This window comes from Lolium perenne, chromosome 5 (assembly GCF_019359855.2).
Source record: "Lolium perenne isolate Kyuss_39 chromosome 5, Kyuss_2.0, whole genome shotgun sequence".
In the NCBI taxonomy this organism is placed as follows: domain Eukaryota; kingdom Viridiplantae; phylum Streptophyta; class Magnoliopsida; order Poales; family Poaceae; genus Lolium; species Lolium perenne.
In genome coordinates this window covers 115,144,214-115,159,689 of record NC_067248.2, presented here as the reverse complement: position 1 = coordinate 115,159,689, position 15,476 = coordinate 115,144,214, and the positions used below count along the sequence as shown (strand labels likewise).

The 15,476-nt window shown below is 47.3% G+C and overlaps 2 protein-coding genes across 3 annotated transcripts; one reads left to right on the top strand and one right to left on the bottom strand.

The window, feature by feature from the left end:
- The first annotated feature begins 665 nt into the window (after positions 1-665).
- On the top strand, positions 666-2,066 carry LOC127299694 (uncharacterized). Its single transcript, XM_051329711.2, has one exon. The coding sequence runs from the start codon at positions 1,100-1,102 to the stop codon at positions 1,703-1,705; it is 606 nt and encodes a 201-aa protein (XP_051185671.1). The 5' UTR covers positions 666-1,099; the 3' UTR covers positions 1,706-2,066.
- An 894-nt stretch (positions 2,067-2,960) lies between these two features.
- On the bottom strand, positions 2,961-10,565 carry LOC127299693 (uncharacterized). 2 transcript variants are annotated; one of them, XM_051329708.2, is made up of 5 exons: positions 10,156-10,565; positions 8,373-8,605; positions 6,390-6,717; positions 3,842-6,144; positions 2,961-3,686 (listed from the first exon to the last, which is right to left on the bottom strand). In XM_051329708.2, exons 2-5 carry the CDS (start codon positions 8,487-8,489, stop codon positions 3,177-3,179), a joined length of 3,258 nt encoding a protein of 1,085 aa, XP_051185668.1. In that variant the 5' UTR covers positions 8,490-8,605; positions 10,156-10,565; the 3' UTR covers positions 2,961-3,176. The 2 variants fall into 2 exon arrangements, with proteins under 2 accessions (XP_051185668.1, XP_051185670.1); XM_051329710.2 differs by lacking the exon at positions 10,156-10,565 and adding an exon at positions 9,510-9,991.
- Between the last annotated feature and the right edge of the window lie 4,911 nt (positions 10,566-15,476).

Below are 15,476 nucleotides of genomic sequence, written 5' to 3'. Positions count from 1 at the left end.
CACTATTTCGGCCCAAGCCTCCGGCGACGGGCCTCGCTCCGCTCGTCAGAAGTTAGCCTCCCTTTAGTATATGAATTTGGATCACAATATAACACGTAGGAGCGGGCCTAGCGCGACAAGATCCAAGTCAGAGCAATAGGCAGGGCCGACTGAAATCAGAGGCGGTGGATGGTGGCGGCGGCAATTTGCGAAGAGAGAGGGAGAGTATGCGGACCTAGTCGAGATTGACAGGATCGAGCGAGTCCAGCGAGCATGGGAGGTGATGAATGTCCTTGTCTAGCCTAGCGCCGCTGCACGCCGTCGCAGTTCTGCAGTTGTCGACTCCAGCATCGGAGGTGATGAATGTCCCTGTGTAGCGCCGCTGCACGCCGTCGCAATTCCGCTGCTGTCGACTCCCCAATCTCTAGCACGCCGCCGTCCCCCGCCTGTCGCTGCATCGTCGCCGGAGAGGGAGAAGTGAATCTAGGTAGGGCGGTGGGTGTTGTGGTGGACTCGTGCGTGGTAAATCTGAGATACGCAGTAGGATTTGGAAGGAGACAAAGCAAAAAACGAAACCAACTCCCGCGATTGCCGACCGACGCCATCCTACCAAACCCACACAGCGAAGACAAAACCTCTCACGTATGTTAGGAATAAACCTGATTAAGTCAGTTAGTTAGTTAGTTAGCTCGTGTGTGTCGGTCGCGGTGGTGCCTGAGTCTGGCTCAGGTTTGAGCCCATCGCAGGCCTAGTCTGTTAGCAAGAGAAGCGGGAGTCGTAGTCGTGGCCGTTGGACGCCGGCCGCGTCGTGCGCGTACGAGCGCGCTGTGCGCGTGGCCTAGACGAGCGGATCACGAGCGACGTGGGAAGAATCGTGCGTGGGTGCGCATGTGTTTAGGCCAGCTATAAATTCCCGTGTAATGCTTGTAATCTGGGTGAGCAGAAGAGGAAAAGATTAGGGCATCTGTGTGCCCGTGGCGGCGTTCGTGCGCCGGCCGGAAAAACGTCAGTGTCTTGTGTCTTTCTTCTACCTCCGTCCGTGAGTGTGAGAGAGAGAGAGCTAGCTAGAGCTAGCGCCGACAATTGGTATCAGAGCCTTCATGGCCTGAGGCCATGGAGCATGGCCATGCCGTGCGTGCGGGGAGCGCGGCGGCCGCGGCGGACCTGCGTGGTGGCGCAGAGGCTGCGGTGGCGCGGCGTGGCTCGGCGGTGTGGAGGAGAAGCCATTCGTGCGGCGGGTGAGGCAGCTCGAGCGGCCACGTTGCTTGCGTCAGGGCGCGGCATGTGCGTGAGCCGAGGGCGTGCAGATCTCCGAAGGAGAACGCGTCCAGCGGAGCGCAGGACGGCCGCGTCGATCATGTCAGTGCGTGATCGTGTGCGCGGGCCGGGGCGTGCAGGGCGTGGCGTCATCAAAGAGCTCGGCGTGTGTCGCCGAGGAGCTGCGGCGTGTGTCGCCGGCGGAGAAGAAGCTCGGCGTGTGTCGCCGAGGAAGAAGATGCAGGCTGCGTCAAGCTTGGTGGTGGTCGTGATGCCGGCCATGGCGCCTTCTGTCGGCCTGTGGAGGTGCACGGCGTTGTGGCGACGGGGAGACGAGAAGAAGGCGGTCTTGTTTGTGTGGAGAAGGGCATGCAGCGGTGTTCGTGTCCATGAGGCCGTAGCGGCGGCCATGACGACAAGGACGTCGACGGGAGCTGCAGCAACTCCGGCTATGGCAAGTCAAGTTTAGGGGGTGATTGTTAGGAATAAACCTGATTAAGTCAGTTAGTTAGTTAGCTCGTGTGTGTCGGTCGCGGTGGTGCCTGAGTCTGGCTCAGGTTTGAGCCCATCGCAGGCCTAGTCTGTTAGCAAGAGAAGTGGGAGTCGTAGTCGTGGCCGTTGGACGCCGGCCGCGTCGTGCGCGTACGTGTGCGCGTGGCCTGGACGAGCGGATCACGAGCGACGTGGGCAGAATCGTGCGTGGGTGCGCATGTGTTTAGGCCAGCTATAAATTCCTGTGTAATGCTTGTAATCTGGGTGAGCAGAAGAGGAAAAGATTAGGGCGTCTGTGCGCCCGTGGCGGCGTTCGTGCGCCGGCCGGAAAAACTTCAGTGTCTTGTGTCTTTCTTCTACCTCCGTCCGTGAGTGAGAGAGAGAGAGCTAGCTAGAGCTAGCGCCCACAACGTATGCCCTTGCAGGCGGGCCCACGATCAACCACAGGGCCTCGGGAACCTGGGAGCTTAGAGCTCTTCTAAGATTTGTCAAATCTCTTCCTCTTAATTAATTAAAATTGGCAAATCTTTTCTCTCATAAAAGGCAAAGATGCCAGCCAATTATCCATGAACTTCAACCACACATCCAGCAAAATTAATCAACTTAAGATGAATTCGCAACAAATATCCATGATGTTCATGATTGCAGGGGGAAATGAGATGAAGATTGCACATGAGAACGAACGTAAAGTAAAATTTGAATAGACTAAAAATATCAGTGTAGGTACGGTGATATCTAGTTGTCCTTGTGCACCACGTAAGCATGGCCCCCAATAAACAGTGACGCCTTTTATTTTTATTCATTGTGAGCAGCAGTAGGCTCCACACTGGCTGTCTTTTTGTGACATGCGGGAGAGAATGCCATGTGGGCTAACATTTGGAGAAGATCATGTCGCAAGCAAAAGGTTTTGTCTTAAGCGTGAAAAAGATTCAACTTGTACACAGAGGAGTTAAATTTGTGCGTCTCGAAACATGGCTAACTGTTATCCCCGACAACCTCAAAAAGCCGGAGCTCTGCACTGCAATTAGTTTCTTCTTAATTAGGGAAAGACGAGGGCAGACCTGTACGACGAATTCAAACATTTCTATAAAAATATACTCCCTCTGATCCATAATAAGTGTCAGCTTTAGTCCAAATTTACCAAACCATTAGTATATCTGTACTCTCACGCTGATACTGAGTTTACATATTGAAGCAAACAGCTAACCACCCATACAGTAAAGACTTCATCAAGCAGGCTGTAAAAAAACTGAGCTTGCTAATATGGAATTTCAGTACACAGATCTAACAATTAGCTTCTGTAAATGTACACTGATCTACAACCTCTACAGATGATAGCATCAACGAACTGTTAGCAGCGCAATCCAGACAATCTCTGCTTTCTTCTCTTGCTCGGATGAGAGTTGTCCATGAACTGTTAGTGACAATCTTGACAATCTAATATTCCTTCAGCTCTTACTTCTTCTCTTGGTCCTGTAGCTACTAAGCGACGACAGCCCTCCTGCAAAGACCGACATTTCCGAGGGAGGGGGGGATGCGGGTCGAATCGATGGGAGCGGTGAAAAGCAGGTCACACCGCCATTCGGAAGGTCAAGATCATATAGCTCGTCGGCGAAGACCGCAAAGTCAGAACCAGTGTTCCTTTTCTGAAGGTGGTTAGGATCATATAGCTCGTCATCGAAGACCGTAAAGTCAGCACCAGTGTTCCTTTTCTGAAGGTGGTTAGGATCATATAGCTCGTCATCGAAGACCGCAAAGTCAGCACCAGTGTTTCTTTTTTGAAGGTGGTCAGGATCAGTGGTTCTGAAATCTAGTGGTCCGTCCCTGGATTCCAGCAGTAGTTCAGGCTCCAGCACCACGTTGTCAAGTTCCGTTAGTGATTTCAGTTGACGTCCAAGAGAAGCGATGGTCTTCTGGCACTCCACAAGCTTCCCGGCTGCGTTAGCAAGCTCCTTCTCCTATACAAAAGACCATGATTCATGTTTAACAAGTACAATCTTTGAGCTGCAATAACGTCAGTTGTCCTCATCTATTCGATGACAAACTACAGCTTCATAATGGTGTGTTAGGTTTGGGGACAAAGCAGCCAGATTAAGTTTAAAGAGAAATTTACCTGTTTGGTCTTCAGATCTCCATTTGAGTTCACAAGCCTCCAGAGCTTCGCGTCTCGAATATCCCTTGACAACTGAGCCTCCAGCTTTCGGCATTTCTGCTCATAATCCTCTGAGAGCAACCTCTCCTGCACAATCTCCCCTTGGAGCAAGCTCACCATGTTTGTCAGTTTTACAACATTGACCTTTGATGCTTCAAGTTGATGCTCCATTGACATTCTCTCTGACTGTACAGCCTCTTCCTTGGCAGTGAGCTCCGCTGCTGAAGTTATCTGTTGCTTCAGTTTCACTTGGAACAACTCCACCTTCTCATTAAGCGTTTGGGAATCCCGTTGCGCAGATTCAACCTCCGACTCCAACACCCTTTTTATGGCCTCTAGAGCTTCTAGCTGCATCTGTAGCTCTTCAGAAAACTCCTTTTCCTTTACTACATCATGCTCAAGCACAGTCACCATATCACGCAGTTTCACAACTTCAGAGTTAACTAACTGGAGCTCTGCCTCCAGTGATTCTTTAATAGACTCCACAGAATGAGATTTCTCTGCTTCATGTAATGCCTTCACCTTTTCCAACTCGCTTTCTAGTGCTTTGACAATGTCACATAGCTTCGCTACTTCACTATTTGCTGAACATAACTGTGCCTCAAATGATTCCTTAACAACCTCAGAATGAGTTCTCTGTGCTTCAATCTTCATCTCTAACTGTGCTGTCAGTTCTTCATGCTGTGTCTTCTCCTTTTCTATCTCAGTCTCTAATGCTTCGAGAATGCCACGCAGTTTCTCTACTTCAGTGTTTGCTGAACACAGCTGTGCCTCCAATGGTTTTTTAACAGCCTCGACAGCTGCTTCAATCTTCCCCGCCGATTGTGTTGTGAGTTCTTCGTGCAGTACCTTCTCTTTTTCGATGCCCTTCTCTAATTCTAGGACTACGTCACACAGTTTCTGCACTTCAGCATTTGCTGAATACAGCTGTATCTCCAATGATTCTTTAACATTGCATGCAGCATCTAATTTTGCTTTGTACTGCACAGAAAGAGCCTTCTCGGTTTCAATCCTCTTTTGCAATGATGCCAGTGTCACCCGAAGTTGTGCAGCTTCTGCTGACGCCAATTCTAATTGTGTCTCAGATTCCTTCTTTTCCACATTTTCTCCCAATGAAGCGACAACCGCATGTAGCTCCTCAGCTTCTACAGATTTGGACTCCAGCTGAGACTCCAAAGCCTTCTTCTCTTCTTCCAATCGGTCCACATCTCCCAGAGCAATATATTTTGAGTCATTTGCCGAATCCAACTGCATTTGCATTTCAACAAGCCTGTTCCTTGCTGCCACCAGTGCATCACAGGAGATGTCAAGCTGATTTCTAGCATCTATTAAGGCCATCTCAAGCTCTGTCTTCTCGCTTTCAACTATTTCAACCTTTGAATGCAAATCTGCCACATGATTCCGCAATTCTTCATTTTCTATTTTAAAGGAGTTGTTTCTCGTCACAGCCTTATCGGAATCTGTCTCCATATCAAAGGTAGAGCTTGTCTGGTCTGATTCATGCACTGCAGCTAATCTTTCCATCTCGAGGAAATCATCCATTAGGTCGATCTCAACAGGATTATTCGTAGTATTTCTTGCACTAGCCTTCCCATTCCTGAACTGATCAAGCTCGGAAATCAGAGCAGATGCCCATGAGTCAGAATTTCGCAACTCGCTGTCAACAGCAACCATACGTTCTGCACTGTCAGAGTGGCTATCAGTTAGTGATTCCACACATGCATTGCTTGGCAGAGGTCTACAATCATTGACCAGAGCTGTTTTCTGTGTGAGATGATATAACCTTCGGCATTCTGCCTCAACCCTGGCAATCTTTTTTGCACTTTCCAAGTGCTGTTTGCTAGCTGTCTCTGCTGCTTGATTGCTCAAGTCTTTCTCCAATGAGAGTATCGTCAGATCCTTGGACTGTACAAGGAGCTTGGCCTTGAGATCCAAGTTCTCTTTCTCCATTGTCTGAAGCTTTTCGTATAGATCTGGCTGTACAGACAAGGAGGCTTCTGATTTGGTTGCTTCCAGCTGCTTCTTCAGCTCAGCAATATGGTTCCGGAGCTTAGAGTTCTCAGACTCCAACTCCAGAGATGTCTTGGTAAGTGCATCCCGTATTTTCTCCTCTTGTTCTTCCCGTGCCAGGCGCAGCTGCCTGACACATTCCTTGAGAGCCTTATCTAGGTGGTTTACTTGACTCTCTAGATAAACATTCCTCTGGGAAGCAGCTTCAAGCAGCTTTTTGATGGCAGTAGCTTCAACTTCAGCTTGTTCCCAACCTACATAAAAGTTATCAAAGACATTGTTATGAATATTGCGAGTTGCGACATTGAATAATAAAGCTAAGTGCGTCAATTTATTTTCTCGCTTACAGTAAGAAATACAGTATATAACAAAATAACTTTTTAAATTATTGTATGGAATAATCAAATGGCACAAAAATAGCAAAATGAACAGACGAGGGAATAATTCACTTCCCTTCAAAAAAATTATTGATAATGTTCCAAAAAGGAGAAAAGATTACCTGCAACAGCCTCTTCTGTGACTTTAGCATGCTGCTTAACCAGATCCTCTTTATCACTGATAGTCAAAAGTGCAGCAGCAAGTTTCTCATTTAAACTCTTCATGGTTTCCTTGTTCTCTTCATCTCTGACATTTGAGGATGTGTATGATTCTATTGACTGGCCATGCTGTGGAGAAAAATCATTTAAATCAACTCTTGATGCTAGTTTGTCATTTAAGGATTTTGGTACTCCAGTTTCTTGGCTGTCATCATGCCTAATCCTTGAAGAGACTCCGGGTGATTGGCCATGATGTGCGGAAGCATTGTTTGAGACAGGCCTCAAAACCTCCTGGTTAAGCACGAGCAGTAATTTAATTACTTTGAGTAAAATCATCTTTTCTCGTAAAAACAAAACATTTCTTGAAATATACAAGTAGTGTCCAGAGTTAGCAACACATGCCATCTAAATACATATTGCATTTAGAAAGGTACTCTTAGCTACTGAACTAAATTACCTTCATTGCAATGAAAGGGTAAAGATGTCAAGTTGCTCACAAAAAGACATACACATGTACTGTTGCAGATCTTAATACCACCGAACTTTAAGTGAAGCATAAATTTCAAAAGCAAAATCAACTAAACAAGGGCCAACCAACTACCGTGGGGTAGAAGTCAAACATGAACTTATTTACCAACAAGGCTGATGTTAAGTACCAAGCATGGGGTAGAAGTCGAACATGAACTGATTTAACTCCAACAAGGCTGATGTTAAGTACCAAGCACTGAGTACCGAGCATTACTATTTTAGAGCAACAACAGAGCTCATGTTTGTATGAATTAACCACATCATAAATCTGTGAAAGACCTGATCTATTACAGAATTTGATGCATCATGTATTCACATGATGCATCAAGCCCTTCTGACCACCAGAACCATTTAGAAAACAAATAACCTATGTTATTCAGGCTTTCTATTGCCTCTGTTTGCCAATCACTCAGAGTAGCCTATGCCCTATAGTTGCTGAGAGCTCTGGGAATTAAGTAGGTTATTTTGTCAAGTACTGCTAATATTGAGCCATTAGGAGATACACTTGTATCCTGAACTGACTACAGAGTCAAACCTAAAAATAAGAATAAATGGCATCTCGAAGAACAAGTACTGCCATAATAATTCACTGGTATCTCCTAAACTTAAATTTTCATGTCTACAGATATTTCCTTATAAGTTGCATGACACAAGAACTACCGATAGTATAAAAAAAGATCTCAAGAAAAAGTATAAAAACCTAATAAAATATTGGCAATCCTCTTGTAAATCTTTACTACTCTTTAACTGGGAGTTGGTGACCGTGATGGTTCATCCACAACTCTCACATCCCATTTCAACCCACAAAAACTAACAAACTAACTAAGTCAAACAGAACAAAGCTCATCCACCTGTATAGTTTAAAAAAACTAGAGCAAAAATGTATGGATATTGAGCTTTGGGTATTTTATCCGTAGCAAAGCACAAGTATTTTGCTAGTAGACATAGAGCCTCACTCAACATACAATAGTTCTAGTTCAACAATTCAACATGTAAATCCTATACACCTGGAAGTAATCTTATTACCATGAGAGTCGACATGTGAACCACTGCCCTTTACCAATCACAAGATTTAAACATTAGCATCTGAACCCTTGAGCGCTACGTGAATCAGGTCAGACTGTGAGTTTTGCATGCTTTATCGATCAGTCCAAAGCAGCGAAAATGACATCTTGCCTATAAATGCTAAAAGCCTTAAAGTGATACTTATGTTCCATTTAAAACATACAAGGTTTTTCCAAGCGCACCTAACATAAAAGTTCTGAATTTCTTTTCTAGTACAATTCATTGTCGAAAGACTGGAAATAACGGTACAGTTACAAAACAACTACGATAAGAACTTACAACTGCTGCAGCAAAATTGTCCTACTGAGGTCAAAATATTTCCAGGATGCACAATTAAGGAATGGGGTTAGAACCTGATCACCGCGGCCGCGTCCAGACTGCGATGACACGGGCACAGAGCTCTCGCTTGCCCCAGGACTATTATCCGATGACTTGCGCCTCCAGAGCCAACTGGCACGGTCCATAACCATCAACTGTTTGGAAGATCACAATGTGGTTCTCCTTTGTCGGCTACCACGGTATGCAGGTTTCATCTATCAACATTGGCGCGAGAAGCAACACAGAGTTGAGCTAAAAGGTCACCGATCTGCATCAAACAACAGGCAGTAGAAAATCGCAAGTATTAGTTATCACTCGGGAATGATACCAATAGCACGGGGAAATGATGCAACTCGCAGAGCATCATCCTACCTAAATTAAGAAGGAAAGAATATTGCCATTCCAATTCAGAAGAGCAGTTTATTAACGACTAGAAAACAACCATGACTTTATTGGAAAAAAAAAGGAAATAACCAGGAACTGGTTGGATTCCAGCAATACCCAGCAATCCCCAATTTTATTTTGGCAAAGCTCAAGAGCGCTCAAGACCAAATTTTACCACCCAAAAAGTTCAACTATGCCCTATCCAGAAATTTCGAGCAAGAACATCCAAAAGAACACAGTACTACTGCCCTATCCAGAAATTACTTGCAGAATGGAGAACAGCACCGGTCAATGAAATTACTGCCATAAAATCCAGTCAAAGTCCTCCCTCCTGAACTAGCTCAACGCTCTTGTGCCTTTACACCAACAGAAGAAGATGCAAGCAAAGCAAAATAGTGCCCCAAAAAAGTTGCATACAGTTTGGTAAGGATTGCCTCGCTGCGAAAGTTGTATCCACCGACTACTCCCAACTCCCCAAGATAGAATAGAGACCTGCCAGAAGTAAATATCAATTTTTTCTTGAACCAACCAGGGAAACCAAAATCACTGGGCAAGAACAGGCGGCGCCGCAAGCACGCAACCCCTAAATCAGCTCCTGACGCCCGCACAATCCCTCCTAGCCAATCAGCTAAACCCCAAATCTAGACCTAACTTCAAGGGAAAACCAAACCAGCCCCGGAGAAGCTGGGGTAAAAAGAAAAATGAGGGGCAGAGAGATTTGATGGCGGAAACCAAGAACGAGGAGGATTCCGGGGAAGAAGGCAGGCGGGGATGGGCAGCATTAATACCTGGGGTGAGATTTAAGCGCTACACGGAGGAATGCCTCCGCATCGATAGCAAGAACTCCGTGTACACGAGAGAACAGTGCGACAATGTTTTCCCCTTCCTTCAAAAAATATTTTTGCTCTCTCTCTCTCTCTCTTGCCTGTTTTTCTCTCTCTGGAAGGATTCGGGATGGGATGGGTGTGCAGGCTAGGCTAGGAACGGAAAGCGAGAAGCGTCGGTGAGGCCGCCCAGGTCACGCTCACGCACTCGCACAGACAGATCGGAGCAGCGAGGGAGACAGGCACGCAAGAAGAAGAATACGAGCCGAAAACGAAAAGCGGAGTGGGGAAAAAGGGAGCTGGAGAGGAGGTGGCCATGGGCGGCGGCACTGCTCCTGCAGCAAACAGCTTGGCCACCACCACCAGCACCGCCTCGTCAGTCAGCTTTGGCCATGTGAGATGCGCCGATGGTCCTATACTATACCAGTACTTTCCAGTTCCCAAGCCAAGGAGGAGTGAAGCCCCAAGCTCTGGGGTCTGGGCTGTGCAGCGCATCGGAGGAAGAAATAAATGCTCGCAGCAAGAATCCAAGGCGGCTCTTTCCTTCCCCTCATCAATCAACTGAGATAAATAAATGCAGCAGGGAAGCGAGGATCCGAGGTGCACTCACCCGCGTCAATGGCGCTCGGCCGGCGCTGCTCCCTTCCCGCCCAGGCAGAGGCTCCCCTCTCCCTCTGCCTTGAAGTAGCAGTAGCGTTCGTCAGTGCATTGATACTAGTGCCTTTGTTGATGCAACCACTGGATGGACGGTAGCAGTAGTAGTAGGCTAGTAGGTGGTGGCTTGCCGTTGAGTGACGGGCTGCTTGACTACCGCAATGGATTAGGGTTCTTGGCTTAGCCTGCCCATTTCAGCTTAGTTTAGTTTTGCCGTGATCTCGATTTCGATTCTCCCGGGCCGGGGAGCGCGTGCGGAGGTTGGGGTTGCGTTGTCGTACGCGCACCTGACGACGCGCGGTTCGCGTCTTGCCCCCGCCTTTTGCTCCGGTTCTCGGTTCGTGTGCCGGCGACGGGGTCCAGCTCAGCTCCCAGCGGCCTCGCCGACCGGCACCCAGAGACGACGGGCCCTGCCGCGCAGAGGGTACGGGGTACAACGGGCGGCACGCGCAGAGGGCCACGATTTGTTTTCTCGGAACTCACGCGGTCACCATGATGGGATGCTTGAATGAAAATATACCCATGCTCGTACGGCCAAGAATTACGGTATCTTGTGGCTGTGTATCGAGAGGCTGAAACCAGCGCATCATGTGATTTTTGTTTTCTGAAAAGAAGAACACTCGATGCTTTGTCAGGCCCTGGTTGTAATCCAAGGAAAATAGCTGCACAATTCACATGAATTCGAGGGAAAAGGGCCTACCTCCATCTAGGATTTGAGCTCCCAAACATATTTCATGAGGTATAGGAATGCAATACATAAGAATTTTTGAAGTGACATTTCATTTGATCCAAAGGACTTAAGAAAAAGAAAACTATGTATTGGGAAATTCCAAAATTTCTATGAAAACCCTTCAATCCAAAGAGGCCCTCACGAATTCATTCCCTAGGAATTTCCCGTCAACCTTGCTTGGTTCGTATCGTATGGATCTTCTCTATAATCTACTTTGCATGCGATTGCAAAGATAAATTGCCATTCAAACCTCATGGATATTTTGATGTGTTCAATTGGAAAAAGCTTTTAATACATATCTATATGTTTTTAGTTCCGGTGGAAATCAATAAGGCATGGTGGCATAATATTCTATGTTTTTTTTGAACATGTTTTTTTCTAGTATCTTGCGAACCAAGTAGTCCATAAACTCTTTCATTAACATGGGTATTATTCCATGAGACGTGTTTTAGAATTTACCTTTTTTAGGGTTTAAGGCTGGCGCTTTACCAGTCGATTAGATTGGAAAGTAAGTAAATTACATGGGGATCTCAAAGGAGATCAGATTTTACAAAAAGGAGACCTAAGCTAGAAACCTGCTAGGGGCACACAAAAATCTAGCCTAGACGGTCTCCTTGGTCCTTCCTTCAAGGCATAGGCCTCCTGCTGAATCTCGTCGCGCTCAAGGCATGCCACATCCTGCACCGGGAGTGCCACATTTGTGAAAACTCTTAGGGCGCATTTGGTAGGCTGCATGTATTTGGCGTATGGGTTGAACAGTGCTAAGTGGGCTTGGTCGGGCTAATACGAGAGCTAAGCCAACATCTCTGTTTGGTAGGCCGTGGAGAACGCAGTGGACCGAAATGTTAGCCCGTTTGTATGGGTTTCCCTTTTCTGCAACCTAGGCTTTGCCCTTCTTCTGTTTGGTTGCCTCTCTGTGCACACACTAGTAGGATATACTCGCCACTTTCAAATTGGGTGAGGATATCATGCTTTGTGATCAACACACATGCTACCATATATGCGCAACATATACATATGCATATTATGAACACAGAAGCAAAACATACTATGAGCACAAGATAAAGATGCATACTATAATAGAAGCAACAAATTATGAGGACCAGCTAAAGATGCATACACTCAGGCATTATACTAACATAGGTACTAACATCACGGATCACACCCCCTAGTTCAAAAGGACTCGTTCTTCACATCGAGCTCACAAAAATAGAGGTTCTTGATATCATAACACTAGTAGTAGTATCGACAACTATACATAATACCAGGTCATAAGACAACATCTTCATCAGTCATGGATCGGCTCCCCAAGCTGTGCACATGTGATGTGCTCCTAGGTGATGGTGATAGCCCTGAAGAGCTTGATCTTGAAGCCCTTCTTATTGTTGGTGTACTTGAAGACGATGATGTCGCTAATCTAGAGGTTGATCTTCCTCGCGAAGTCCCTCCACCTTTGAAGAAGAGCTCGCCCTCGACCAAGCTGTTACACTTCAGCGGTAAGGTCACCATTGCGTTCTGTACTTGCATGCTCCTCACCAGGATCGGCTTCATCCTAGGAGGGACCTGCAACGCGAGGAGGTCGGAGGCAATGATCTGCACTTAGAAGCGATGAGGCTCGTCCTCCATGGGGCAGTGGATAGTCCTCAGAGCACGCCCGACGGAAGGCTTGGCCTCCATCTCGTCGACAAGCTGATGGAGATGCAGAACCGCCGGCCTGACGACCACCTCCATCTGACGGATGTAGTTGGTGACATCCTCAGGTGGGATGATGGACCTCCTGCACATGTTGAGTGATGTGAATCAGAGGATTATTTCAAATCAGTTTGTACACAAATCATGTTGTATGGGGGGCCTGGTTCACTTTCTTCCCCTATCACTCTCCCTTGTCTACAGTACCTTTGAGAGGCGCATGTAGTTGACCGGGCCTCTGATACGTCTCCAACGTATCGATAATTTCTTATGTTCCATGCTACTTTATTGATGATACCTACATGTTTTATACGCATTATATGTCATATTTATGCATTTTCTGGAACTAACCTATTAACAAGATGCCGAAGTGTCAGTTCCTGTTTTCTGCTGTTTTTGGTTTCAGAAATCCTAGTAACGAAATATTCTCGGAATTGGACGAAATCAACGCCCAGGTTCCTATTTTTCCCGGAAGCATCCAGAACACCCGAGAGCCGCCAGAGGGGGGCCCTGTGGGCCCCAGATGATAGGGTGGCGCGGCCTGGGCCCTGGCCGCGCCAGCCTATGGTGTGGGCACCCCTTCGCCCCTCCGACGCTGCCCTTTCGCCTATATAAAGCCCCTGCATCGAAAACCCTTACGGAAAAAGCCACGGTACGAGAAAAGTTCCAGAGCCGCCGCCATCGCGAAGCCAAGATCTGGGGGACAGGAGTCTCTGTTCCGGCACGCCGCCGGGACGGGGAAGTGCCCCCGGAAGGCTTCTCCATCAACACCGCTGCCATCTCCACCGCCATCTTCATCACCGCTGCTGCTCCCATGAAGAGGGAGTAGTTCTCCATCGAGGCTCGGGGCTGTACCGGTAGCTATGTGGTTAATCTCTCTCCTATGTACTTCAATACAATGATCTCATGAGCTGCTTTACATGATTGAGATCCATATGATGAGCTTTGTATCGCTACTAGTTGTGTGCTACTCATGTGATGTTATTAAAGTAGTCTATTCCTCCTACTTGGTGTAAAGGTGATTAGTGTGTGCACCGTGTGGTTCTTGTCGTAGGCTATGATCATGATCTCTTGTAGATTGTGGAGTTAATTATCATTATGATAGTATTGATGTGATCTATTCCTCCTTCATAGTGTAATGTGGACAGTGTGTGCGCTATGTTAGTTCTTGGTTTATTTTGCAATGATCTATTATGCTCTAAGGTTACTTAAACATGAATATCGAATGTTGTGGAGCTTGTTAACTCCGGCATTGAGGGTTCGTGTAATCCTACGCAACGAATGATGTTCATTATCAAACAAGAGTGTATGTAGCACATATGAGAAGAAGTATTTATTATGCGATCAATGTTGAGAGTGTCCACTAGTGAAAGTATGATCCCTAGGCCTTGTTTCCAATACTGCAAACACCGTTTATTTACTGTTCTACTGCATGTTTACTTGCTGCCATATTTTATTCAGATTGCTATTACCACTCATATACATCCATATTACTTGTATTTCACTATCTCTTCGCCGAACTAGTGCACCTATACACCTGACAAGTGTATTTGGTGTGTTGGGGACACAAGAGACTTCTTGCTTTGTGGTTGCAGGGTTGCATGAGAGGGATATCTTTGACCTCTTCCTCCCTGAGTTCGATAAACCTTGGGTAATCCACTTAAGGGAAACTTGCTGCTGTTCTACAAACCTCTGCTCTTGGAGGCCCAACACTGTCTACAAGAATAGAAGCACCCGTAGACATCAGCCTCCGACGGCCGCTCCCTCGGATTAGATGGCTAGAGTTGGTCTTGGATAGGCGTCGGGGTAGTTTTTGTGTAGATATAGGTGTTATCTTCCTGGTTTTCGGCTGATGCCGCGTTTTGGGTGTATGCCCCGTAGTGGAGATGGAGCTCTAGCTGAGCATGAGGCGGAACGACACCATCTTCTTTAATAAGCTCTTGTCGGTGGATCTCAGCTGTGTGCCTGGAAGCCAAGACATGGAAGTTCTCTTGGCCGGCCGTGGCGGCAAGGAGGAGAACAGGGAGGTCTTGGTGAGTTTGGCTGCTCTTCTACTCTCGTTCGGCCTTGGTGGCGAGGGGGAGTGCGGGAGAAGGCGGCCGCTCTTCGCTCCAGTGATGAGATCCAAGATCGTAGGTGAGTGTTGTCTCGAGTGGTGGATCTTCAGGTCTATTTCTTCTCTATCTTGTCGTGGAGGCGAAGGGAGAGGTGGCGACGGAGTTGAGACCTCCTCATGATCGTGTTCGTTGTTGCCTACTCGGTGCTACGATGATGAGCTCAACCACGCAAGCGGCATCCTAGCCGCTGCGATCTTCTGCCGGTAGGGCGGCATGTCTACTACCTCCGATGCGGAGGCCCATCTTCGAATCAGGCGTTGGAGCTCGACGCCTCTTCGTCACCAAGTGGTTCGTCCTCGGTGGCTTGGAGGTGGCCAGCGTCACTGGTTCTTCGTCGGAAGGGGCCAATCAAGCATTCTGGTACCGTTCCTCGGCAGCGATGCCTGGAGGACGCCGGCGAGAAGTGGCGGAGACACCCGGGGTCTTGATTGCGTTTTATCTTTTCTTTCTAGGGTGTTTTTTTATAATAGAGTAGGCCTTATCTTCAAATATCAGGTTCTTTTGGACGAGTGCGGTTTGGGGCCTCCTTGTAAAATGTACATGCAACATGTTTAGTGAATGAAGCACCACGCCGGGGTCTAGAACTTCTTTGTTCTTAGGGCACGTTTGGTTGGCTGGGCGCCCTTTGGCTCGCATGTGCCCCGCAATTTTTGGGCCGTTTGGTTTCATGGGCTCCTTCGCGTTGTCGCACCGCACGGGTCTTAAATCACCTCGGGGACAGGCCTGGGAGAAACGCAAAGT

Excerpts from the sequence above, each read along its gene's own strand:
- LOC127299694 (XM_051329711.2), top strand. The coding sequence starts at position 1,100 with ATGGCCATGCCGTGCGTGCGGGGAGCGCGGCGGCCGCGGCGGACCTGC.
- LOC127299693 (XM_051329708.2), bottom strand. The coding sequence starts at position 8,489 with ATGGTTATGGACCGTGCCAGTTGGCTCTGGAGGCGCAAGTCATCGGAT. Across the intron at positions 6,718-8,372 it reads GACGCGGCCGCGGTGATCAG|GAGGTTTTGAGGCCTGTCTC; the intron begins GTTCTAACCCCA and ends GTGCTTAACCAG. Across the intron at positions 3,687-3,841 it reads GAGATCTGAAGACCAAACAG|GAGAAGGAGCTTGCTAACGC; the intron begins GTAAATTTCTCT and ends TCTTTTGTATAG.